This window comes from Daphnia carinata, chromosome 3 (genome assembly GCF_022539665.2).
Source record: "Daphnia carinata strain CSIRO-1 chromosome 3, CSIRO_AGI_Dcar_HiC_V3, whole genome shotgun sequence".
NCBI lineage: Eukaryota > Metazoa > Arthropoda > Branchiopoda > Diplostraca > Daphniidae > Daphnia > Daphnia carinata.
This window is the reverse complement of record NC_081333.1, coordinates 388583-412957: the sequence shown is the minus strand read 5'-3', so window position 1 is coordinate 412957 and position 24375 is coordinate 388583. Positions and strand designations below refer to the sequence as shown.

Below are 24375 nucleotides of genomic sequence, written 5' to 3'. Positions count from 1 at the left end.
TTTTGTTTTATTGAAACTGTTGAAGAATGGCTATACTTTTTTATTTATCAAGAGGGATACGTTTGGCTTTAGCTCAGAATAGAATATTAGCCTCAGGGGAATTATTACAAAGCTTTAAGCTTTATCGCTACCGCGTCGTCGTCTCCGGCCTCGTGCTGTCAAATCAGCTGGCCGTGTGTCCATTTACGACGTTAGCCTATCGGCCTGTCTATTTGTGTCAGAGGTTTTCGCAGATACGTGGATTTGTGACAGGTAGATCAGAAACTAAAGCGAGAAGCGAATTCGAACAGCAAGGAAAAGAAGAGTTGAATTGCAAAATGCTACCTGTCAAACCTTTTGAACGTCTGCCTAAGACCGTTGTACCCGTTCACTATGACATCACTATTAAGCCTGATTTGGTCAAACTCGTCTTCGAAGGGCATGAGAGTGTCACGCTGAAAGTAATTGATAGTCAATTTTATTAACTAAATCTCCATTCAGTGTGTCTTATGTATTTGCCATTCTGCTAATCTGATTTTTGTATTACTAGTGTCTCATGTGTTGTGTTGCATTCTAAAGCATATGTTTGGAATGCCTGTTAATACATTTTCTTTTGTTTCACACAGGTTGTTGAGCCGGTGGATCAAATTATTTTGAACTCTCTGGAACTGGAGCTCGAAAATATTAGAATTGCCGACGAATCTGGTCAGGAGACTAATATTAGCAATATTGTGCTTGATGTAGAAAATGAAAAGGTGACATTCAAGCTTGATTCCATGCTGCAGCCCGGGCAGTACTATTTGAAGTTGGCGTTCAAGGGAGCCATCATTGACAAGCTAAAAGGTTTCTATTGCAGCAAATATGTCAGGTGAGTTTCAGTTGATGAAGTAACAGCATAAGTTAACACTTTTATTATTCCCTGCAGTGCTGATGGAGAAGAACGGTACAGTGGTGTGACTCAATTTGAGCCCACAGATGCCAGGCGTGCTTTCCCTTGCTGGGATGAACCAGCTGTTAAAGCTACTTTTGATATTACTTTGGTGGTGCCCAAGGATCGTGTGGCTCTATGCAACATGGTAACTAGTTGCAAAAATGACATTTTCAACAGAATAACAGTTTGATTTGAAATAGCCAGTGGTGTCCGAGTTGCCTTACGAAGCTGATCCTAACCTGCACGTCGTCAAGTTTGATCGCACACCGATCATGTCGACTTATCTTGTTGCCTTCGTTGTCGGTGAATTCGACTATGTCGAAGAGCGCTCTACTGACGGCGTTTTGGTGCGAGTGTATACTCCGGTGGGAAAGAAGGAACAGGGCCGCTTCGGACTTTATGTTGCCGCCAAGGTCTTGCCGTACTACAAGGAATACTTTGGGGTCGAATATCCCTTACCAAAAATGGATCTCGTTGCCGTTGCTGATTTCGCCGCCGGTACTTCCAGAATGTTTTAAACACTTTCTATTGTAATACTTTCATTGCTATTAGGTGCCATGGAGAATTGGGGTTTGGTGACTTATCGAGAGACTTGCCTCTTGGTTGATGATCAAAACACGTCAACACAACGCCGTCAATGGGTTGCGATTGTCGTCGGTCACGAACTCGCCCATCAGTGGTTCGGCAATCTTGTCACCATGGTAAATTCTTTTGACAGCTAAAGATTTTATATTTTAATACTAATTAATTAAACACAGGAATGGTGGACTCATTTGTGGTTGAACGAAGGTTACGCCACATTCGTCGAATCCCTTTGCGTCGACCATCTCTTCCCCGAGTTCAAAATTTGGACGCAATTTGTCACCGATACTTCCACTCCGGCCTTGGATCTCGACAGTTTGAAGAACTCCCACCCCATCGAAGTGCCTATCGGTCATCCAGATGAAATCGACGAGATCTTTGACGATATTTCATACCACAAGGGAGCGGCCATCATTCGCATGTTGCACAACTACATCGGAGATGACGTAAGCAAACGATAATCCCATTAAAAAGGGAACAAAATGTACTTACGTGTTGTTTCATTCAGGATTTCCGACGTGGAATGAAGCTGTACCTTACCCGGCACAAGTACGGCAACACTTTTACCGAGGATTTGTGGGCAGCTTTGAGCGAGGCCAGCAGTAAGCCAGTTGGGAGCATTATGTCTGGCTGGACGAAGCAAATGGGCTTCCCAGTTATCCGGGTAACAGCTCGACAGGAGGGCGACGATAAGCGAATCTTGCAGTTGAGTCAACAGCGATTCTTGGCTGACGGAACCAAAGACGAAAACAACACCATGTGGATGGTGCCGATCGAAATCGCCACGTCCCGCTCGCCCACCACGCCCAGCAAATCGTTCGTGTTGGAAGGAGAAACAGCTGAAGTTGTCCTAGATGATATTCGTCCTGATGATTGTTTTCAGATGAATCCAGGACAAGTTGGCTTCTATCGTACCTGCTACGAACCTGACCTACTCAAACAGCTGGTGTCTGCTATCGACCATCAGACTCTACCACCTCTGGATCGTCTTGGCCTCTTGGACGATCTGTTTGCTTTGGTTCAGGCCGGTCATTCTTCCACTGTGGAAGCGTTGACATTGCTAGAGGCTTTTGCTAACGAGGATCAGTACACTGTATGGAACCGCGTCTGCAGTGCCTTGAGCAAGTTGTCGCACCTGTTGGCCTACACCGAACACCACGAACTGTTGAAAAGTAAAAGATTGTTTTTTACGTTTGGATTATAAAAGTTGATTTTTAAAAATGTTTTACAGGTTTTGGTCGTCGATTGCTGGGCGGGATGACCCGCAAACTTGGCTGGGAATCGAAGCCGGACGAAGAGCACTTGACCAAGCTCTTGCGTAGTTTGCTTTTGGGCAGGATGGCCATGTTTGACGATCCGGAAGTGATCGCCGAGGCCGAGCGTCGTTTCGACCTACACATCAAGGGCCAAGAACAAGTTCCGGCCGATTTCCGCTCGACCGTCTACAAAGCCGTGTTGCGGACAGGCAGCCGATCCAAATACGATGATCTTTTGCGTATTTATCGCGAAGCAACGCTGCACGAAGAAAAGGATCGCATCGCCAGCGCTTTGGGCACCATCAAGAACGAAGAAATCCTTAAAGAGGTTTGCGATTTTTATTTCTTTTGTTTTTGTTCCAAAACTTATTTTTTAATGCGTTTGTTTTGACAGGTCCTGGCGTTTGCCATGTCGAACGAAGTGCGATCGCAAGACACTGTCTTCGTCATCTCGTCGGTTGCATCCAGCAAACTCGGTCGCGAATTGGCCTGGAATTACTTTAAAGACAACTGGGATCTCTTCAACGAGCGCTTTAAGGGGGCATTCCTCTTGGTCCGGCTGGTTAAATCTCTAACGGAGAATTTCGCTTCGGAAGAGAAGGCCATTGAAATCGACAACTTTTTCAAGGTATTTTAAATTCGTACTAGCAAAATGCCTGAAGTTCGATTGATTTTGTTTATTGATTTATAGGAGCATCATTGTGTCGGAACTGAGCGTACTGTCCAGCAGAGCGTTGAATCAGTACGCCTGAACGCAGCTTGGCTTGGCCGCGATGCCGAAGCCGTTGGCATTTACTTGACGAGCAAAACCAATGCTGCTGTATCGCAATAGATATTGAATAGGATGAAAACAATTCCGTTTTCCGGTGTATTTGCCTCCCGCCCCCCTCCTTTGTGTTTATCATTGGAGCAAACAACAACAACAAAAAAAAAAGAGAACTACAACCAGTCAACCCGTTGATTATTGATCCTCTCGCTTTTTCTTATTTTCTCGAATTGGTTTCAGTTATTATTTTTGTTGTCATTGAAATTTCTTTTTGTATTTTCATTCACACAGCTGGAGATGGGCCGTGATTTTTTGTTATTGCGGTTCATCTCCATCCCTCATCAAAGTGAAAGAAAAACGACAAAAACAAACCAATGCTCGAAAATACAATTTAGTTTTTCTTTTTTCTTTCTTTCTTTAAACTATTTTTTCATCTTATTTCTTTAGGTTTCGAAATTTCGTTTGATCTTGAACCGTTTTTTTAGTAGTTTTCCAGGTTTGATAAAATGCGACAGACTGCCCCTTTTTATTTTTATCGCTGATAAAAGGACCCGAGATAAAAGGTACAATTTAAATGTAATCTACCTTAACCTTTTTTGTTTTGCAATGTAGGAATTGAAAGTTCCCCGCCGACGTTCACTTTTCGCTGTCACGAAAGTATAATGCGTGCAGATTTCTGTTTCACGTTATTGTTACTGACCCTGGCAAGACAGGTATTATTTCGAATGTTTAAACAATTGATTTTAAAACATTGTCATGGCTTTAACGAGAATTTGTACTTTTAATTTATGTCACATGCTTCATAAGGCATCCACTACCCTACAGGAGCAAGAGAGAAAGTTGTCTACCCAACACCAACCATCAGGTTTTCCTTCTGGGACAAGATAAATTCCGATTTGAACTTTTGCCAACATTTTGATGACATTGGATTTTCTTTCTTGTTTGTCCAGTCGATTACGATCCAAACAGCCGGACGGCGCTGTTGAACATAAATATTGAGGAGGCAGTTTTGAGCTCGGGTTTGACATTATCCCGGCAGTCTCCTCAGCCTGTCAACAATGTCGATGTTCAAGTATTGCGATGGTTGACCAACAGCACCGAATGTCGCCCCATCGAAACGTGTAAAAGTCGAATGATGGAAGATGTCGCCACTGTTCTCCAGTCACACCGAATTTGTTGGGCAAGCGACGACATGACAACTACAGCCCAGTACGATAAAACCATTCCAGCTGGCCAAGTAAATAATGTTCTTTATAAAATAATATTATTTAAAAAAAAATAAAAACAAATGAGGTCATATGAAAAACTTGATGATGACACACAGAGGCAGGCGTCAGTGTTGCTGGACCATATCTATACCGGATGTTACTGCTTTCGTTTGGATTTCTACCACGATGACACGATTCAAAGAGCTTGTCAACTACTGGAGCAACCACTTTATTTGTATACCGACGTCGTCGAATATGACGTTTTCAAGTGGAACTTGAGCCTTGATTTATCGGCGACCAGCCAGCACGACCTGAGTCTGTTTATCAAACTGCACGACGCGTCTGAATTTCGCTTTTACAACGTCCAACTCTTTCGACATGATGACATTGACGATCATCTGATGGAATGTGGTGAAACGGACGACCCCATCAATAACCAATACTTAAACATTTCTTTTCCAGACCATGCCATCCAGGAATGGCAAGTTGTTACATTCCAGAATTTGTCTTACGGCTATTATTGCGTCGTCGTGATTCCCGACGACGATCGATGTGATCCTCCATTGATTGACCCAGACAAGACCTGCGCCCGTTACAGCAACATTGTCCAACTGAGAGGTAAATCAGATCGATAAATATTGGTGATAAATTATTTAATAGACGAGCATTGATTTACGATGGGAACAACAAGAAAAGAAGACCATGGTTCTGACGCATTACTCCGAGATGGATATTTGGTTTTATCTGCTGGCCTGTGTTGCCGTCACCATCTTGTCCATTTGCGTCATCATTCGGGCCTTGCTCAAGCGCAAAATGAATCCAAACTTAATTGTCGATGATTTCCACAGCCCTGCTGACATTCTTTTGAAACAAGATGTTACAACATCAACAGAAATTCCGATACTGTTCTTGTACAGCAATCGATCGATTAACCGATTAGCTCATCACGTTTCACATTTAAAAGAAGCAATTAGGAATTACGTGCCCAATGGGAAGGTATATGTAATCGATTAAGACATTTGTGTTAACTGTCCTTGACCATTTTATTTTCCCCCGAAAAATGGGGGAAAGGTTTTGGATGAAGCAGACGACATAGATTTGGCAGCCATTGAGGGAGTTGAGTGGTTCTCTAATCACCTCCAAGTGGCAAAACCCAACCATATCCGCATCGTGATCTTCTTGTGCTCGGAGATGATGCGTTGTCAAGAATGGTTTCTAAGAAGTAAAAGCCAAGCAGATTATGGTGACGTCGATCAAGTTTGTTGTTACCGGCTTAATCAGCTGTTCCATCATATTGATGAAAATAATGTCTATCGGCAAGTTTTCGCTATACGGTAACGGTTTATTCTTTTTAAGAAAGGAAATCAAGTTTCTTCAACTGTATTTTTTTTAATGCTTCGTTTGCAGTTTTGATGACGACCTCATTGTAGGAAACCGGAGTAGTTCTTCTTTTTGTTTGCTGACGCCCTATCGATCGTATCGTTGGCCTCATGATGAGCTTGCATTACTGAAGGAACTTGGAGAATATTTAAATCGTTAAAAGAAATGTCAATCTACTTCCAAAAAGTAATGTCTCTTTATCGTTCTTTTCTTGAATCGTTCAACGTTCATTTTTTATTTTTCACAAGAAACGTAAATTGATTCTCTTCTTCCACGAAAATTGATACGAGAAACCGCAAAAGACGTGTCGGCAATCGATATCTCTTTGCTGTCTGGTACAACAGGGTGAAAAAAGTAACTATTTGCGGATTTTTATTCATATATAGCCATAATATTACGAAACACGTCAAAGAGGTCGCGTCATGGAAAAGTGATATCCATTGGGAGAGCCTCGTATTCCAAAACAAACAAGAAAACGAGTTTGAAAATGTCGGAGAAAAACGTTGCATCAATAATCTGCAATGTCCGATTAGCAGTGGACCGTAAAAACCAAAAGAAATGCTTTTTTTCTTTCCCGCTAGTCAAGCTCAAATCGTTTCAAGTGGTTTAGCAATCATGCATTCGGTGGCCGTTTGTTGTCATGTCAAGTTTTTTATCCGTCCTTGAATACAAGAACCTAGCACTCGAATAACAAACGTGAACAGATTCTCCTTGGCTGACGATGTTATCATGCATGGAACACATTTCGCATACATATCTTTTTCCATCGTGTTTTCTTTTTGTTTTATCCTTAAATTCCTAGAAGTAATTAAAACGACCGCTAGATGGCTTGCAGTGGGAGGAGCTTGAAACCAAGAGGGAAAACTATAGACCTCCCGTACAGCGCGAGTCCAGGCAAGTTAGTAGCAACGCGAGCTTCTGAGAAGTAGCGTCCGTGCATCGTCGACCCAACGTTTTTTTTTGCCACCAAAAAAAAAGCTTTTGAAGTTGGGGTTGGAAAGAAGAAAGAAGGCAGCTCATTCGATTCACCCTAGATTACGAGTGTGCGTAATAGAGAGGAAAATTGAAAAAATCTACAAAAATAACATCAACTACTAAGAAGAGAACCTTGTGGTGTTTGTGTTTTTTGTGGTAACGGTGAAAGAAAAGTGTCGCCTGAAGGCTTAGCGTGTGTGATAGCCCTAACTGTTTTGGAAACAACACGAGGCAAACAACTCTACATCAGGACCCGACCATAGAATTGTGCTCTGCCGCCATCTGACAAAAACTGTGGCGCAAAACGAAGGGGTGCTGCTGTTTACGGGGGGAACGAATGGATTGGCGTATGGTGGGAGAGAGTGAAATGTGGCAAATGAAAGTACAAGTTGTTTGACATTCAAGAGCCACGTTGCGTCTAGAAACTGAGAAAGCCAAATTTGGAAAGAAAAGAAAAAAAAAACATTTGTTATTATGGAGACACTAACGGTGACGGTGGACAAGGAGTTTGGCAGCGCCATGGGCGCTCTCTTTCACCAAATCATCACCGACATGAAGGTAACGTGTCTCTTTACGAAATTAAAAGAAAAAAAAACTCGTTTTTATTGTAACGGGATTTTGTCTGGAGTTTTTTTTTGTTGCGCCTATAGCAAAACAACAACATGTAAAAAAGAAAATGGTGGTCGGCGTTGTCGAGGGAGTTTGGGACCATTTTCGGATGGTGTATACACTGTAGAAGGCGGCATATACACACACAGTGTGTGTGTGTGGTGTAGTGGTTTTTCTGCAGTTGGGGAGTTGTGTAGAGTGTTGTAAACTTCCGGTGGCAGATGTTTTGAAGGGTCTTGTGGAAAACTAGAACCGCCTCGGGCACTTAATTGCCCGCTTTTTTTTACCCCTGCCACTGAATTTTATGGGTGCGGTGGCTCGTAAAGAAATAAAAAATTATTAAACCAATTGAAGTGGGAAATTTAGAAAAATACATTTAAATATATTTTTTTTTTGATAAATTGTGTTTTTTTTTTATTTACAGGTTGGTGCTCCTCTCTGGGAAGATTTCCTGTCCAAAGCCTCCAAACTTCACACAGCGCTCAAGTGAGTTGAAACATATTTTTGATAAATCTTTCATCACTGATGATGTGGGGGAGGGATTTTTAAATGTTGGTCAACAACCCCTATCTCTTCCGGTCGAATGGAATTTTAAAATTTCAACAATTGGACCCTGAAGGTTTTTGGGGTATTGATTTCTGTGCACAAAAATATTCTCCTCCCAGGGAAAATTCTCAATGTCATGGACTGTGATCGTGTTGCGGTTTAGACCGCAATGCCCCATGGCAGCGGGTGGTGTCAAATTCTCGAAAATAATAAGAGAATCTTTTTACATCTCTAATCTTTAAATGTTATCTTCTTAAACAGATCGACCTTATCAGTCATTGCCGCCTACTTGGATGCCTTTCAGAAGATTGCCGACTCGGCCACCAACGCCAAAGGTAAATAACATTCCACCGTTTCATGTCTAGACTTGATATGATAATGAGTCCTATTTGACACCTGTTGAAAATAACTTGAGTTTGTAATATTTAAATTGTTAGGGGAAAAAAAACAAAAATTCTTTTGTCCCAGGGTAGTTTTTTATGTTGTGCCGACGCCCCCCGACGACGCTGCAGCGTTGCCAAGTCTTGCAATGACGTACCAATCTAAACAGAAATGGGAGATGTAGAGTAAGACCTTTTGATCGACGATGTGCATTATGATGGAATGCTCCTACAAATAAAATAAGGTCTGCCCCCCCCCTCAGTGCGTTCATGAATAAAAAGCTATCGATCACGTAGAAAAGTCCCCTTAAGAAAAAGTAATAATAGTTGAATCGCTTTGAAGAAAAGTTTGATAATCTCATTTCCCTAATCATTCGTTGCACCGAGGATAATTGCAGAAATTCACAGAGATCCATCATATTCGGGTGTCGAAGTCTATAGAAAAATACAAGGAATTAGTGATACAATGTTTAGAAGAAAAAATATCCTTGTCCAGTTGCGCGTGCTGAGAGGACAAAAAAAGGCAGGAGCTACTAGGACAGATCAATAACCTTCCCCCCCGTTGGATCCATCACTTTCACCCCTCTTCATTCCTTCATTCCACGACTTTTCTACACCCAATCTCTCCCCCTCTACTCTCTTTTGTATGCAGTTAGTTAAGTACTAGGCAAATCTAATAGAACACGACAAAACCATCTGCGTTCAACTTTTGTTTTCAAACTATTGTCCCTGTGACATAGGAAATAGGGGCACTATGTTTTTTTTCAAAAATCTGTGTGTAAAATTTGATGATGTAAACAAGAATTTCACGTTCCACCCTTTAAAGCAAACCACAAGCATTTTTTGTGTAATTCAATCAACGACATCCTCCGGAAGTACTTCTCTATGACGGCGACGCCGGTCTTATTAAAAAAGAAAAGCTCTTTTTTTGCTCCTTTAATATAAAGAAACAACGAGATCTCTTATTGCCGTGTTTTGATCTCTTGGTCACGATTCTCTTTTCTTCACCTTTTTTTTGGAAAATGACCCATCACGATTGACTACTCCTCCCACCTCCTCTTTTGTACGACTTAAAGAAGATTCACCTTTAACAACTTGGGTCTCCTCCCTTTTTCAGTTCTATTTATCCATTTTTATGTGTACACACTTTCTATTTTCGGATTTTTCTTGACTTCTCCCCCTCGTTTCTCTCCCCCAACGTTTCACCCCTCAACGTGTTATGTAGCGTTCATAACAAACGCCCTCTTTATATCCTAGTCATCAGCTGTTTTTGATCTTTCATCCGGCATCCGTTCAAACCATCAAAAATCTCATGTTTATCTTTTTCTTTCATATTTCTATGAAAACAGGAGCCACCAAAGATATCGGTACGGTCCTCACTCGTATCTGCCTCCGCCACAAAGCCGTCGAGGCCCGTCTCAAAACATTCACCAGGTGAACTCGTCAATGTCATCAACAAATGACTTGCGACACATTCATTTGTCTTTTTTTTTCTGTCTCGTCGTAAAAACCCCGTTCCACAGTCCAGTGAACCAAATGGGAAAACTAAAATTAAATTCCACAGAGGGGGGATGTTTGTTCCAGCGGATAACGGACTTAAGCCCAGTAGCTCTTTTTTTTTTTATTGTTTCTCTTTCTCTCTCCCCTTTTTGTTTCCTCGTTTCGGGAGACTCACGTTTCACGCGTGAACGGTCTAGTAACAAATAACAATTTTTTTTCAACCCCGCCCGGACTTAAAAAAAAAATGATGATGAGAGAAAAATTCCAGGTAGGGAAAAATACAGACGTGCCTGGTCATAAAAAAAAGGGGAGGAAGGGGAAAGGCTCGGGTTATTGACATAGGCACGCATACGCACGATTTCTTCAACAAGCTGCAAAATCCATATGATTATAATTTGATTTTGGAAAAAAAGAATTGAAAAGGACAAGTGTGGGGGGAACGTGATCTGTCATACAAATCAGTTTGAATATTTACGTTGTCGAAATATTAATTCTTTTTCATTTAAATGTCTGGGTTTTTTCCGGCTTTAATTTAATTTTTTCAAAACAGCGCGCTGATGGAGTGTCTTGTTCTTCCATTACACGACAAATTGGAGGAATGGAAGAAAATGGTGGTAAATCTTGACAAGGAGCACTCGAAAGGTAAAAGATTGTTGGCTAAATTAAATTTCGGGTTGATTGAATTTATTGTTGGGGTACGATTGCAGAGTACAAGAAAGTCAGGGCGGATATCAAGAAGCGGACGGCAGAGGCGCAACGGTGGCAGAAGAAAGCCAAAAAGATCCGCAGCGGGATGGCTGGAGGAGGTAGTCACGCAACTGCAATGATGGGCCAACAAATGAACCCCACTGGTGCCAATGACCGCCAATTGAACGCTGCCAATCAGGAGCTCCTCCGTGCAGCCGATGCCGCTCAAATCGACCTCAATTCACGCCTTGCCCTTCTCCAGGTAAACCTTCGTTGTGTTTTGAAAGAAAAATAAGAAGATTTGTCAAAAAGAATGGCCAAGGAAAGAATCCCAATGTGTGTACACTGAATGAAATCCAGGACTTAGTAATCTGACGCTAGAGGCTATTCTCCTCCCCCCTTGTGTTTCTTTCCGTACTATTGATTATTGGTTTTCTCCTTTTCCTCCCTTCGTTGCTTCTCTCTCGCTTATTCCATTTAGATGCAATTCAATTTCGATTTCTTTTTTTTTCTTTCGTTGCAACAGGAGACGGAAAAGCAGGCGTTGAAGTCGGCCCTGGTGGAAGAACGCAGTCGCTATTGCCTCTTTGTCGCTTGCCTCAAGCCCGTCATGGTAACAGCCAAATTTCTAAGTTTTTCATTTCCGTTTTTATTAAATCGTTGTGACATTTTAATCAGAGCGAAGAAATGTCGATGATGGCTGAATTGAGTCACCTGGAAGAGATTATTACCCAACTAGACAAGCACACAGCTGATCCATTCTCGCTGCCATCATCCACTGAACAAGTGAATTCATTGTTAATTTCTTAATTTAGAGTTTTGTCGTTTAATTAAATTTTCTTTCTAGATGATTTCCGAGTTGAAAGGAACGACGGACCACAATCACTGGGCTCTTCAGACGCCGCCGAGTAGTCCCAGTTCCCTCGGATCGCGCAAGTCTTCCATGTGCAGTTTGGGCTCGATCCACAGCTCATCCAGCGGAAGCGTTGCTTCTCATTCCCAAGTAAATCCAATTTTTTTCCTGCTTTTCTTTATAACTTTTAAATAAATCCGTTTTAAATTTTAGAACCACCAATTAATGAACTCGCCTAGTCATGCTATTCAGCAACAACAGCAGCAACACATCCGCCACAGATCGCTGTCTCAAGTGGCCGGTGTCAACGCCGGAGTGAGACTGTCGAGCGTTTCGTCTCAAGATTCCGGTTTCACGTCTCAAGATACGCTTGTTCTATACAGACCCAATTCATCCCCGCCATCCAATCAATTGTTGGCCCAGGAGGTACATCTTTTTTCTTTTCATCCTTTCTTTTTCTTTCTTCATGTTTCATCCTTTTTAAAACTTTCAATCCAATCCCTTAAAAAAAAAAAAAAAGGTGGAACTCGTGTCTTCCAGCAATTCCAGTGGAGAGTGTTCGAGTTCCAACAGCAACTCGAGCACGCCCTGCACGCCCTACCCGCCCGGCATGGGTTCTACCTGGCCTAACCTTCAAGTATTAACACTTGCTTTTTCCTATCTCTTTTCTCTATTCTTTCCAAACGAATCAAAAAATGTCTTTAAAATTTAATTAATCCCCCTATTTTTTAAAATTTAAATTAGGAGACGGTCCAGTACGATAGGCAAGCGAGCAATAGTACTCATATGGTAATGATCAATGAAAGGCCACATACAATTTCAACGGCTTATGAAAAAGGACATCATCAACGAGCTGCTCTGTCCGTCTACACATTCCAACCGCTGGAACAATACTCTTCATCATCGTCGACCACCACTGGCCAAAGTTCGTGCACGAGCAGCACCGATAAATGCGATCGGGCTAATAATTCAACACCGACCGGTTTGTATCATGACATTAGCAAACTGAAATTCAATTCTTTATCTCTAGTTCCATTTGTTTTTTAAATGCAGAATCGCCAGAATACGAGACGTTGAGACGATGTCGCGAATTAAAGGCCGGCGGCAATGGAAACAACGGAAGTCAAGAGAGTCTGGGAACGACGGGCAATCAAGGCACGGCGGGCAGGCCGCCGTTGCCGCAACGTTGTTCGTCTCTGGAACGCCCTGTCGTGCCGCCGCCGGGTAAAACTAAATCGGAGAAAGTCAACAAGAAAAACTCTTTAGTTTTACAGACGGACAATCAACAACCCTCCATCTTGCCCGATTTTCATCAAGCAGCGCCTGATATGAGTACGTGCAACTTCCATTGTGTGTGTGCTGCCCCCTCGAGGGCTCACTTTTATTCCGTTGTGGATCCATCATCATTCCGCAGGGGATCCACATTTAATTATATATTTCTCCCTTTTTCTTTTGTCTTTTGCTAGTGGGGGGTGTCCGACATTTTTTGTTTTAAATTCCAAAATCAATTCAAATGTTCGTTAGGCAAACCGCAATCAAAGGTGTGAACAAACAAAAAGCTATTTAATAGTTTTTTTTTCGGGGTAACAATTTGGCAGTTTTCAACGTCGTAAAAGAATTTTTATGAAGTCCGTTCTGATTATTTTCGTGCAAAACAATTGAAAAAATGCCTTTGTTCTTTCAGTTGTCCCTCAGCCAGTTTATATGAACGCCAGTGAACTACGACAACAGGCGGCCGCGATGAATGGAGATGATCCCGCTTCTCACGCCATCTATACGTCGTTGGCTTCGTGCACCGTTTACGAGGATGGTCAAGGTATTTAGAATACAAACAATCGCATCTCTTTAAAAATCCATTTCCAAGTTGATGTTTGGCTGCTGTTTTTTGTTTGTAGTTTGCTTTTCATGTTTTTTTAGTTTGGCTTTTTATAATTTTCGTTATTATTTCGCATTGGGCACGATAGCATGTTCGTGTCATGGCCCATCGAGAGACTCGATGTGGCGCCATCAAACCTTTCCTCCTCCTCCTCCTCCGGCTTGTAGTTCAAGGCCACTTTTGCGCAGACCGGCCTCGTTTTCAGGTACAACAACCTCCCCTTTTATTATTTGTCCTCTCCCCCCAGTCTCCCAATCATAATTTAATAGACCCCATTTCAAAAATAAAGAAGAAAAAAAATTCTATAAAATATGATTTTCACCTTCCAAAGGATATGTCGATCAGGGATCGATGGGGGCCGGCGCCGATTGGAATCCGAGAGGCAGTGTGCGCATGTCGACTATGAAACGGACGTCCATCCCGTCGTTCGCTACGCTCCACGAAGTCAGCAACGTCGACGAAGCTCATCACACCGATGGTTAATTAAATACCCCTAATTATAATTTTACCTTTTCTCCTAAATAATTTTTCGTGATCAATCAAATAGACGTGAATCTGGTTCCACCCCTTCCGGAAGTGAATGTGGTGGCGCCTTCGTCTGTTGACGAAATTGATTTGGCCGCTTTACCTCCTCCGCCGGATTTCCTACTAGAAACGGCTGAGGAAGACGTCAGCCCAGCGCCAGTCACGAAAGAGGCCATCATTCCCGAACGTTCCTTGAGCGTAGCGGATGCCGTCAAAACGTTAAACGAAATACGTCATCAACCGGCTAGTCCGGGTGTGGTCCGTCGAGCTCAGTCGATGCGAGCAACCAGCGATTCATCATCGACGTTGATGCACGGCCGTGGCAATCATCCGCCGGCCGTATTGGCTAAAACGCTGGGCACCACGCCCAAGGCCCAACGCCATTCAGATCAGCACCACGCCCATCATACGTTTACCTTGACGAAGAATTTAATGTCCAAAGCGACGCCGGCCAATCACAACAAGACGCTGCCCAAACAGATGCCCAGTCATCCTACCGTACGAAATATTTAATTCAAATTTAATTTTTAAAAAATAATTAAGACGATAATTTAATTTAATTTGCAGGATGCCGGTGGTAAGGTCGTTTCAGGCTTGTTGTCCAAGTCCAGTTTCGTCCATCAATTGAATGCTAAATTAGCGCAACAGCAACAAGGGCATTCACCAGGTGGGCAGGCGGAATCCGCTACGCAGCGCCACAGTCGCAATCATCACGATGGCCAACAACAGTCAAACGATCACCATCGTGAATCATTGATGGATCAAATACGACGTGGCACTTCACTCCGCCGAGCTCGATCCACTTCCGATCGGTCCTCCCCCCACTTCAAACATTAAACTTCTCTTTTTTTTTAGCGAGGATTCCGTTCTTATTTCCGTGCGGAAAATGTGTAACAGGCAGCACAGTCAGGGATTTTACCAAGTGCCACTAGAGCCCCCGAACTTTTTTCTTCCTACACCCACATATTGAAAACTAAAAAAAAAAAATTACGTATATTCTGCCCTTTAAAACTACCAATTTTTTAGTTTAAATTGATTTATTATTATTTAATTGTCGTAGAGAGACCTTCCTGCACGATTTATCTTTGGTTTGCATTCAGTTGTGGATGTTGTTCGTGTACACAGAAGAGGTGCCGCTGTCTTTAATCGTTATGATTTTCTTTCCTTAATCGAAAAAAAGAAATTGTAGATTTTTTTCTTTTCTTTCCGTGTTCGTGGTGTACCAAAGTCTCGTCCTATTTACTATGATACTGCCTCCCTATATTCTCATCATATCTCTTCAATTCTACAACGTAATTTCTGAAATTGGATAGAAATTAACATTTTTTTTTATTATTATTTAAGTCATGGACGTTTTTTTCTTTATCCCTTTGGTATCGTCATTTTAGGTTCTATGGCGGTGTTAATTTAATAACTTCAATTTCGGTTTTCCATCTGCCCCGCAAGCAATTTGCGTATCTACCTAAGAAAAAATTGATTTTTAAAAAATTATTCCCCAAACTTTTGCATATGTTGTATAACCCCGATCGTTTTCCCACCTTAGTTTCACAACACGAGAAGAAAAAAAAAGCATTAAAAAAAAAACTAAACAAAATACATTGTTTTATGACAAACGTGTTCGAATTTTTTATTTATCCTTTATCGAAAATAAAAAAAAATTGAAAATTTCTTTAATTACATTTTATAGAGGGTTAGGACCAGGAAAAAAATTATTTGAAGGAACGATTTTTTTTACAAGTAAATTTCACAAAATTAAACCTGATATTGCGGATGATGGATGGGTGCCGGATGATCGTTCTCCGTGTCGCTATTGTACGAATTCGTGTGAGCCTGTTCCGCAATGCACAGCCCGGGTTCTTCGTCTGAATCTCGATCTTCGTGTTCGTGATGCGATTGTTCTTGTGGTGAACGACTGTGCGGCGTTGTCGGTTTGTTTCGTTGAGATGGAACGCTGGGTTGTGTTAAATCCAGCGGATTGCCACCAGCATTGGTTTTCATCGATTTACTCCGACGAGTCTGACTGCGTTTCACACGTTTCTCTTCGATCTCTGGATGTGTATCTTTACGACGCCTGTTCTGGAACCAATGAGACACGTTCTGAGCCGTGACTGACATGGACGTTCGTGATTTGCCACTTTGATCTGTGTGGTAAGATTCCAATATTTAACTCTTCAAGTGAAGAAAGCTTAAAGTTGAACTCACCTGTTTGCGGCACTGTAGAGAGTTGATTGGCATAGGCTTGACACTGAGCTAGATTGGGGTATCTCGTCTCTCTTCCGTACCAACTCTCCAGGTAGACAATGTGAGCTGGATCCCAGACCAGCCTTGACCGTAATGCTGGACCTATTTTAAATTCATTTCTTTATTAAAAAATTCAAAAATAATAATAAAAGGTGTTATACTTGGTCCACTTGATGAAGGCTGTTTAGTCGATGGATTAAGTGGTGTTTGCTGGGCCAAAACCGACAGAAAAGCAGCCAATTGTTGTTGTTTTTGTTCTTCAAAATTTGGATGATCCATCATAGTGCCATGTGTTTGAATTTCCTCATGATCTGAATCTGCAGGTTCTTCTTTTTCAACGTGTCGAGGAATGTCTTCCTCTTTCTTCATTCGTTTACGTGTCGGTTCGCCAATCGGCTCCGTTACAGGCGGTTCGCTGCATCCACTCGATTCCGGTGGCGAATCAACCGGTTCATCAATATCTTTAAAAATCAAATAAATCAAAACTAAATTCAACAATTAAAAATTAAAATAAATTACCTCGATTAAGGCCGCGAATTTGCAAAATTCTCGCCGCATTAATGATACCCGGCAACGTTTGATACGTGACAGTCATACTTCCACGGTACATGAATTCAACCAGCACTTCCAAATCCTCAAAGTCGATATCGTTGAAATAGAGCATAGGATTTGTGTGGGATTGGACGGGCGAATGGGCCGGTGAAGTGAGCAGATTCTCTAGCAGGGCAGAGCAGGCACACAAAACGAGTCGATGGGCGCCGATGGTCCTGTGTCCGCTGGCTAAAGTCACGTCCAAAAAGAGTTTCTTCTCCCAAGCGCGAGTCATCGTATCGGCCAACTTGACGTCGTGATGATGCCAACGAAGAGTAAACTCTGTGCTATCTCCAGTTGGAGATTCATCTCTCCTCTTTCAACAAAAAGGTATTTTAATTTTACTGTAAATTAACACCAATTTCATTACTTACCTCCAGTTGCATGGCGGGGGGAAACAGGCACTGAGCAAAAATCCGGAAATGTATAAGAAGACAGTCAGCCAAATGCAGGCCTGTACTTGTCCAGGGATTAAACGCAACTAAAACTGCAATTTGCTTTCTTGCACAATCTTCTCTACGGAAAGGTGACACAAAATACAACGGTAAATTTTGTTTTAAAAGGGGGGAAGGGCCATCTAACATACACGAGGGAAGTGAAATGACGAAATTGCCAGCCAATCGTCTGCTGTTTTGTTAGCCCTTTCATCTTGTAGCCTTGAGGGAAATGTTCTGTAATATAGAGTTAAGGGGAATGGGGGGGAATTGGCAAGTAAAAAGAGTGAAATTTGCGTGTTATTAAGAAAAAACCTTTCCCCATCATTTTTTTTCAACACAGACTTCAACCTTTTGTCGACCTTGTCTACTCAGATAGCTGAAATTTGTGTGTGTGTAGGGGGCGGATTTTCGTTTGATGCGGAATTGCATTCGAATGTCATCAACGTTGATAGTCGCAATAAGTTTGTCTAGTTTAACCCTACCATTACTCCTTTGTTAAACAAAGACAGATGACAAAGATAATGCGTGTGTAGTGAAATTCAAGGCCGGCTTATTTACATAATGCGAAACTTCCACGAAAAATCTCGATGATGATGTCGGCCATTTTGCATTTTCCCGCGCATATCGACGAACCTTAATTTCTCTTTTCTCTTTAGTTTGGGAAGGGTTTTTAGTGTCCACCTTGAAACGATCTTGCCGTTTTGAACGTCACGTCGTCAATTTCTGTGTTGGAGATTGTCTTTTTCCCTTGCTCTTCCGATTTGTCTTATTTTGGGCTGGTTTTCCACGAAGTACATTCCATTTTCTAACCTGTCAGCTTCCAATCGTTTTCCTGCTTCTTGGAAAAGTTCATCACTCTCAATCTATTATCGGAATTATCTTGATTTTTAAAACAAATTGTTTCAAAAGAAAAATATTTCAGTCTGCCAACTCGCCATAGATTTGGACATTCCGCTGGAATAACCGTATGCATCGTGCTATCGATATGTAATCGAAGAGTGATAGTTTTGGCGGGCTCAAAAATTAAATCCTTATTGTTATGTACAGTTATTTTGCTTAACCGATTATTTCTTTTCAACAGATTGAATGTAAACAGGATTGAACTAAACAAGTGTAATCCGAACATGCCGTAATGGAGTCCGTGATAAACTACCTGTTGGACGGCTCTCAAAACTTTCTATGGGTTTAAAATGGATTGCAAAATCTCCTTTGATTCTTTGGATGCTGACTTCACAAACTGTAATGTTCTTTGTACTCTGAATTTTAGGTGACTATAAGGTTTCGATTTTTGAATTGTAAATATATTCACCTAATGTTTTTGGCTTTAAACATTCAGGTTCATGTGAATGGTGGTCACCAAAAGTCTTAGTCATAAGACGATTTGAGGACTACTATCAGTTCACTCGGTGTTCAAATGATTAACTCCCCAGGCAATTGCACTTGGACTTGAACTTGTGTTTAGGATTATAAGTCAAATGAAAAATAACATTATCTGTTCCAAGTTAAAGGGCTAGATCTAGGAATCCTTGTTATCCTGCTCAAAATAAACACATGTGGTTGTTTAAACTCTTGATCAGAAGCAAACAGAGATTAGTCGAGTTTGAAAGACTCCTGGTGGCAGACCACTATGATATTCAGGTAAAAGAATTTTAGAGAATTCGTACTTCAATAATAATATTATCTATGTGCAATTAAAGGTATTACCAGCAATTGGGCATTTTGTGACCGTGCTAGTTGCAGTTTGGTTCCATGGTGGAAAATTATTAACTGTTAATTGGTTCACATTACAATGGTGAGAAGATATTTATTGACTTGGCCCAAAGTAGCATTCTTTCTTCTTAATTCTAACATAATTCCTTAAACTAATTTGGATGTCATTGCAAATTCTTTTACAGGCAAAGAAAGAAACTGCACAATGTACACCTGATTTGAAAATAGTATTGGCAAAGGAAATGGAGATTTCGCTCTACCAGAATGTAAATTTTCTCACTTCAGTATTTCTTCAAAAGGATTATCATTTCTTATAATTCCAGAAGATATTGACCCGAAAGGAAACAAATAGCACACGGCTTTTGCTTTGCCCCATTTTTTATGGCCGAGATAAATTCATCCTGGACAAGATTGCTTGTTTCCAACCGATGCGGCTGTTAATTGAATTTTCGAAATATCTAGATAGACGGGCGGTACCAAACATTCTGTCGCTGTGGCTCGAGGTGATAGCACATGATTCTTTAAAAAAATGTACGTAATTGGATTGATACATTTCACACCTGAAACAGGATCAGCGGCTGTTGTTTCCGTTAAGTTACCTGTAAAGAGAAGAAGGCTTCGCACTCGGAGGGATATTTCCTGTTTTTTAAGAACATGTCGATTGAAATGACGAAGCCGACATAGCATGCATAACATGCAAGCATCGAAATATTACGATACTGGTAAAACGTGACTGCAACGCACTTAGCCATTCTACGTTTCTAGCGATTTATTGGAAATTTCAAGTCTCCAGTCAGTCATTCAGTAAGTCACAAGTCAAATTCCAAAGTCTTTTGAATATCTAAGGTAATACATGCTTAGGTAATATGATCTATAGAACATGAGGCATTGACAAAGCAGAGGACAATTGATGTGGCCGGGAACGATAATCAATCTGTTTGGTGCAGCAAGGCATTTTCATCGTAAAGGGTTGTGTCACCTCGTCATCATTACTATGACGATGCACGGAACTTTACTGTATTATGAACAACCTCGTCGTTTTCACCGTTGCTAAGGTTGTACAATTCTATTAGCGTATGTTTCGGCCGATTGTGACTATGAATTCTACAGGACTCGAGTACGATTTGCAAACACCGTTGGATGAAGCCAGGAAAAGGTTTAATGATAGTTTTAGGATGGCCCTCTAGCGGCAAGCCACCTGCGATGTCTTCTACTAAGCCGAGAGCTATTCCTGCTTCTATTGTAAGGAAAGTAAAAACAATGAAAATGGTTGTATAGATTTTGCAATTTGGTTTTATTTAGAAGTTTTATATGAGCTTTGTTCGAATTTGATTAGATTTTCTCACTATCCATACGTGATCCCTGGTGAAGTGTTATTGACCAAATTGGACTCGGAAAAACGTTTGCTAACTCTGTTTATGGCTTTGAGCCATAACTGGAACAGTATAAAACAGATGGTAAAGCAAAATGTAAAGTGGGGTTGTCGTATAGGCAGAAGAAGAGGGTCTGGTAGGTCTTGTGCACACGAGGTCTGATGGGCATTAAGAACCATGTCCCTTAACTTCAAAAAAATTAGCTGGCTTGTTTCCCGTAAACAAGTCCTTCGGCTATGAGTTTAGACATTAGCTAGGTCGGTATCCTACGCCTTGATACGTCAGATCCCTGTCTAAGAGGCCTCTCATATAGACTAGCAAAGTGAAGCTAGCCCAATGTCTTCCCTTGGTGGTTTTCGCTGATGGAATACGATGTGCGGCCGCACATTGTACGATATCGCTCAGGTCGTTAAAGTGCACGGGGAGCACGGGTCTAACATGGGAGCCATGGAAACATGGTTCCTGGCTTGAAACAACCGAGGGAAAGGAGGACTTGTTGCTGTGGTATAATGACAACCCTTTTTTCTTTATCTGTTTAGAATCCTGAGAAAACGTAAGGGATCCTTAGTTAGGTGTAGCCAAGTTACCGTGGAACGCCACTGAAGCAAGCTTTGTCCTAAAGACTCGTCGGCCTTTCTAATTAGTAATAACAAAGCGAATTGTTAACATGGCCGGTGAAACGACTGAAAAGATGGCCTGAATTGTAAAGTGTTCGGTGCTGCTACATTGTAACAACTATAGCATCTAAAATGATAATGTGGCAACACTGAATGGTTCCATCGTTGGTGTCATTTCGAAATTCGCTTGCCGGTGTCGTTAGTCGATAGTCGTGACAACAATATAGGTGTTTTTACAAGTCTTCTTCAGTTATAAATATATTCTTCGTTTGTCCTTAGCTAAAACATCAGACCTGAAAATGCCTCATAAACACAAAAAGGTAAAACTATTCATTTTCTCGCGGCTTCAATGCCACATTCACTGGTCATTCACCAGAATACTTTTCAACTGAACAGAGTTGTTTTTTCTTAAATCAGGCTAAATTGGATTTAGGCGCCAAGCAATCGCAATCTGCTCCAGATAGTGAAGTTAAAACCACTCCAGAGCTTCAAGAGGTCACTGGTATGTATATTTATACAACTCTTATGTTAAGAAAAACTTTCTTTGACATATTGATGATGTTGATGTATTAAAATATTAGGATGGTACTTGATCTTACTTGGCTGTTGGTGGCTTCATATCTCATATTTATAGCGAAACTGTCTAGCCCTTTTTCATTGTCAAGATAAATTTACTAATTGGATAATTGTTTATTACTATTACCACTTCATGCGTGATACCAAAGCTTATTGTAGATTTTTTTCTAAACTAATTCCTAATTAAATTTAAAAAATGATAGTTTGTGTAGGCTTGGTCTGATCTTGAAAGGGTGGACGATTTGCATTATATTTTATGTTTTGTTTTGTTCTGTTTATGACAAACCACAATCATGTCTTTTGTTTTATGTTTAAAAATTTACATATTATTCTCTTTCAGAGACACAAATCCGAATCCCACACGATGAGGTAGGGGAAAATTTTTGTTTCAATCAGTGCAGTCTTTATCAATATAACTTATTAACACTCAGTTATTTTTAGGGCCTCCCAGTCCAGGCTATTTTTAGAAGGTAAATAAATATACATTTAGAAATTTATAAAAAACTTTAATGCCAGACATCATCCACATGAGGAAGGTTGCATGTTAGTGGATTCAAAGGTATATCGAGTGAAAAAGAAATTCGGCAGATTTTTCGTCCATTTGGCCATATTGAAACAATTGATCTGCTGTTCAATCGATTTGCCTACGTTCAGTTTGAACTCGTTGATGCCGCGCAACTGGCTATGAAACAGTTGAATGGCATAGTGGCTGAAGTAGGAAAACTAGCGGTATATTAAAAATAATCTTACGCATATTGTGAACATTCGCGAAGGGCCATCAGAATGAAGCCCACAAAAGAAATAAATGCCTGATACACATTATTCTTTCACAGGTGCAGTGGGCACACAATGATGTACATTTAGAGCCAGCTCTTAATCGGATGATCCAAGCATCGAAGCAGTGGAATGGTATTTACATCGCCTCAGTGGATCCTGATAAAACAGAAGCAGATTTACGAAGGTATTTTGTATTGAATTATTTAGGGATGTTCCATTAAGCTCCCTTAATTTTATCTCCTCAATTGGATGGAGAAGAATACCTAATCCTAAAAGTATCCGAATGTCTATCACATTACTTCTTTTATTTTTTATTTTTTTTTTGTATAGTGTTTTTGTTGCATTTGGCACGATTAGATTCTGTCAGTTATATCGGGGTTCCAATCCAGAGAATGTCGAGGGATACGCTTTCGTAGAATATAATTCCAGCAACTCAGCGCATGATGCCATCGCCGCAATGAACAATGCAATATTTGGAAAATTCAACCTGCGAATCGGTCATGCCATAACCCGTCCATATGCACCTAAGGTAAAAATATATTTTTAGGGAACAACATTCACCTAAGGCATACATGCTATTTGGGTTTCGTCTTCTGAGATGCCAGTACTGTTTCATGCGGCATTGGCAGATGATGCCATGGCGGCAGCTGAGGGGCTTGACCTGTCACCAATAGAAATTCTTTCACAAAATGCTGTTCGTAAAAATTTCCCTGAACTTAAAACCAGGTACCAAACATTCTGTCGCTGTGGCTCGAGGTGATAGCACATGATTCTTTAAAAAAATGTACGTAATTGGATTGATACATTTCACACCTGAAACAGGATCAGCGGCTGTTGTTTCCGTTAAGTTACCTGTAAAGAGAAGAAGGCTTCGCACTCGGGAGGGACATTTCCTGTTTTTTAAGAATATGTCGATTGAAATGACGAAGCCGACATAGCATGCATAACATGCAAGCATCGAAATATTACGATACTGGTAAAACGTGACTGCAACGCACTTAGCCATTCTACGTTTCTAGCGATTTATTGGAAATTTCAAGTCTCCAGTCAGTCATTCAGTAAGTCACAAGTCAAATTCCAAAGTCTTTTGAATATCTAAGGTAATACATGCTTAGGTAATATGATCTATAGAACATGAGGCATTGACAAAGCAGAGGACAATTGATGTGGCCGGGAACGATAATCAATCTGTTTGGTGCAGCAAGGCATTTTCATCGTAAAGGGTTGTGTCACCTCGTCATCATTACTATGACGATGCACGGAACTTTACTGTATTATGAACAACCTCGTCGTTTTCACCGTTGCTAAGGTTGTACAATTCTATTAGCGTATGTTTCGGCCGATTGTGACTATGAATTCTACAGGACTCGAGTACGATTTGCAAACACCGTTGGATGAAGCCAGGAAAAGGTTTAATGATAGTTTTAGGATGGCCCTCTAGCGGCAAGCCACCTGCGATGTCTTCTACTAAGCCGAGAGCTATTCCTGCTTCTATTGTAAGGAAAGTAAAAACAATGAAAATGGTTGTATAGATTTTGCAATTTGGTTTTATTTAGAAGTTTTATATGAGCTTTGTTCGAATTTGATTAGATTTTCTCACTATCCATACGTGATCCCTGGTGAAGTGTTATTGACCAAATTGGACTCGGAAAAACGTTTGCTAACTCTGTTTATGGCTTTGAGCCATAACTGGAACAGTATAAAACAGATGGTAAAGCAAAATGTAAAGTGGGGTTGTCGTATAGGCAGAAGAAGAGGGTCTGGTAGGTCTTGTGCACACGAGGTCTGATGGGCATTAAGAACCATGTCCCTTAACTTCAAAAAAATTAGCTGGCTTGTTTCCCGTAAACAAGTCCTTCGGCTATGAGTTTAGACATTAGCTAGGTCGGTATCCTACGCCTTGATACGTCAGATCCCTGTCTAAGAGGCCTCTCATATAGACTAGCAAAGTGAAGCTAGCCCAATGTCTTCCCTTGGTGGTTTTCGCTGATGGAATACGA

The 24375-nt window shown here is 41.1% G+C and overlaps 5 protein-coding genes and 1 long non-coding RNA gene across 10 annotated transcripts; 5 read left to right on the top strand and 1 right to left on the bottom strand.

Annotated features, from left to right (window-relative positions):
- Window positions 1–11: 11 nt before the first annotated feature.
- Window positions 12–3921, top strand: LOC130693052 (puromycin-sensitive aminopeptidase-like). The gene is made up of 10 exons (XM_057516171.2): window positions 12–440; window positions 606–847; window positions 905–1055; window positions 1111–1408; window positions 1463–1611; window positions 1669–1938; window positions 2001–2664; window positions 2724–3076; window positions 3143–3376; window positions 3440–3921. The coding sequence occupies exons 1-10, from the start codon at window positions 27–29 to the stop codon at window positions 3578–3580; spliced, it is 2916 nt and encodes a 971-aa protein (XP_057372154.1). The 5' UTR covers window positions 12–26; the 3' UTR covers window positions 3581–3921.
- Window positions 3922–4146: 225 nt separating this feature from the next.
- Window positions 4147–6797, top strand: LOC130693061 (uncharacterized). The gene is made up of 8 exons (XM_057516184.2): window positions 4147–4227; window positions 4322–4379; window positions 4465–4751; window positions 4839–5340; window positions 5414–5718; window positions 5794–6056; window positions 6130–6288; window positions 6351–6797. Exons 1-7 carry the CDS (start codon window positions 4177–4179, stop codon window positions 6260–6262), a joined length of 1599 nt encoding a protein of 532 aa, XP_057372167.1. The 5' UTR covers window positions 4147–4176; the 3' UTR covers window positions 6263–6288; window positions 6351–6797.
- Window positions 6798–7034: 237 nt separating this feature from the next.
- Window positions 7035–15666, top strand: LOC130693050 (protein MTSS 2-like). 3 transcript variants are annotated; one of them, XM_057516167.2, is made up of 18 exons: window positions 7036–7635; window positions 8111–8172; window positions 8494–8567; window positions 9962–10046; window positions 10663–10754; window positions 10820–11061; window positions 11326–11412; window positions 11478–11585; window positions 11647–11802; window positions 11866–12078; window positions 12173–12289; window positions 12397–12634; window positions 12706–12984; window positions 13337–13468; window positions 13617–13733; window positions 13860–14006; window positions 14076–14551; window positions 14621–15666. In XM_057516167.2, exons 1-18 carry the CDS (start codon window positions 7552–7554, stop codon window positions 14888–14890), a joined length of 2979 nt encoding a protein of 992 aa, XP_057372150.1. In that variant the 5' UTR covers window positions 7036–7551; the 3' UTR covers window positions 14891–15666. The 3 variants fall into 3 exon arrangements, with proteins under 3 accessions (XP_057372151.1, XP_057372150.1, XP_057372152.1); XM_057516168.2 differs by lacking the exon at window positions 13617–13733 and having other exon boundaries at window positions 7035–7635; XM_057516169.2 differs by lacking the exon at window positions 12173–12289.
- Window positions 15667–15736: 70 nt separating this feature from the next.
- Window positions 15737–17406, bottom strand: LOC130693075 (protein bric-a-brac 1-like). The gene is made up of 5 exons (XM_057516196.2): window positions 17260–17406; window positions 16814–17201; window positions 16456–16755; window positions 16256–16396; window positions 15737–16194 (listed from the first exon to the last, which is right to left on the bottom strand). The coding sequence occupies exons 1-5, from the start codon at window positions 17269–17271 to the stop codon at window positions 15806–15808; spliced, it is 1230 nt and encodes a 409-aa protein (XP_057372179.2). The 5' UTR covers window positions 17272–17406; the 3' UTR covers window positions 15737–15805.
- A 266-nt stretch (window positions 17407–17672) lies between these two features.
- On the top strand, window positions 17673–20291 carry LOC130693079 (uncharacterized). 2 transcript variants are annotated; one of them, XR_009001622.2, is made up of 8 exons: window positions 17673–18589; window positions 18659–18960; window positions 19020–19114; window positions 19218–19298; window positions 19356–19535; window positions 19602–19836; window positions 19910–20087; window positions 20143–20291. It is a non-coding gene; the product is annotated as an uncharacterized LOC130693079 (long non-coding RNA). The 2 variants fall into 2 exon arrangements; XR_009001623.2 differs by having other exon boundaries at window positions 19894–20087.
- Window positions 20292–21213: 922 nt separating this feature from the next.
- Window positions 21214–23888, top strand: LOC130693076 (poly(U)-binding-splicing factor PUF60-like). Of its 2 annotated transcripts, none has more exons than XM_059494486.1 (10): window positions 21214–21342; window positions 21440–21524; window positions 21939–21967; window positions 22040–22068; window positions 22135–22327; window positions 22432–22559; window positions 22706–23131; window positions 23198–23433; window positions 23507–23684; window positions 23740–23888. In XM_059494486.1, exons 1-7 carry the CDS (start codon window positions 21322–21324, stop codon window positions 22920–22922), a joined length of 702 nt encoding a protein of 233 aa, XP_059350469.1. In that variant the 5' UTR covers window positions 21214–21321; the 3' UTR covers window positions 22923–23131; window positions 23198–23433; window positions 23507–23684; window positions 23740–23888. The 2 variants fall into 2 exon arrangements, with proteins under 2 accessions (XP_059350469.1, XP_059350470.1); XM_059494487.1 differs by having other exon boundaries at window positions 23491–23684.
- Window positions 23889–24375: the final 487 nt, after the last annotated feature.

Bases quoted from the DNA above. Each gene is read 5' to 3' on its own strand.
- LOC130693052 (XM_057516171.2), top strand. From the start codon at position 27: ATGGCTATACTTTTTTATTTATCAAGAGGGATACGTTTGGCTTTAGCT. The intron at 1,409-1,462 runs GTACTTCCAGAA...CATTGCTATTAG, and splicing joins CGTTGCTGATTTCGCCGCCG to GTGCCATGGAGAATTGGGGT. The intron at 1,939-2,000 runs GTAAGCAAACGA...TGTTTCATTCAG, and splicing joins ACAACTACATCGGAGATGAC to GATTTCCGACGTGGAATGAA.
- LOC130693061 (XM_057516184.2), top strand. From the start codon at position 4,177: ATGCGTGCAGATTTCTGTTTCACGTTATTGTTACTGACCCTGGCAAGA. The intron at 5,341-5,413 runs GTAAATCAGATC...GGGAACAACAAG, and splicing joins CAACATTGTCCAACTGAGAG to AAAAGAAGACCATGGTTCTG. The intron at 6,057-6,129 runs GTAACGGTTTAT...CTTCGTTTGCAG, and splicing joins CGGCAAGTTTTCGCTATACG to TTTTGATGACGACCTCATTG.
- LOC130693050 (XM_057516167.2), top strand. From the start codon at position 7,552: ATGGAGACACTAACGGTGACGGTGGACAAGGAGTTTGGCAGCGCCATG. The intron at 11,803-11,865 runs GTAAATCCAATT...TTTAAATTTTAG, and splicing joins GCGTTGCTTCTCATTCCCAA to AACCACCAATTAATGAACTC. The intron at 13,734-13,859 runs GTACAACAACCT...CACCTTCCAAAG, and splicing joins CAGACCGGCCTCGTTTTCAG to GATATGTCGATCAGGGATCG.
- LOC130693075 (XM_057516196.2), bottom strand. The intron at 16,397-16,455 runs GTATAACACCTT...AATTTAAAATAG, and splicing joins GCCTTCATCAAGTGGACCAA to GTCCAGCATTACGGTCAAGG. The intron at 16,195-16,255 runs GTGAGTTCAACT...CTTACCACACAG, and splicing joins CTCTACAGTGCCGCAAACAG to ATCAAAGTGGCAAATCACGA.
- LOC130693076 (XM_059494486.1), top strand. From the start codon at position 21,322: ATGCCTCATAAACACAAAAAG. The intron at 21,968-22,039 runs GTAGGGGAAAAT...AGTTATTTTTAG, and splicing joins TCCGAATCCCACACGATGAG to GGCCTCCCAGTCCAGGCTAT. The intron at 22,328-22,431 runs GTATATTAAAAA...ATTCTTTCACAG, and splicing joins CTGAAGTAGGAAAACTAGCG to GTGCAGTGGGCACACAATGA.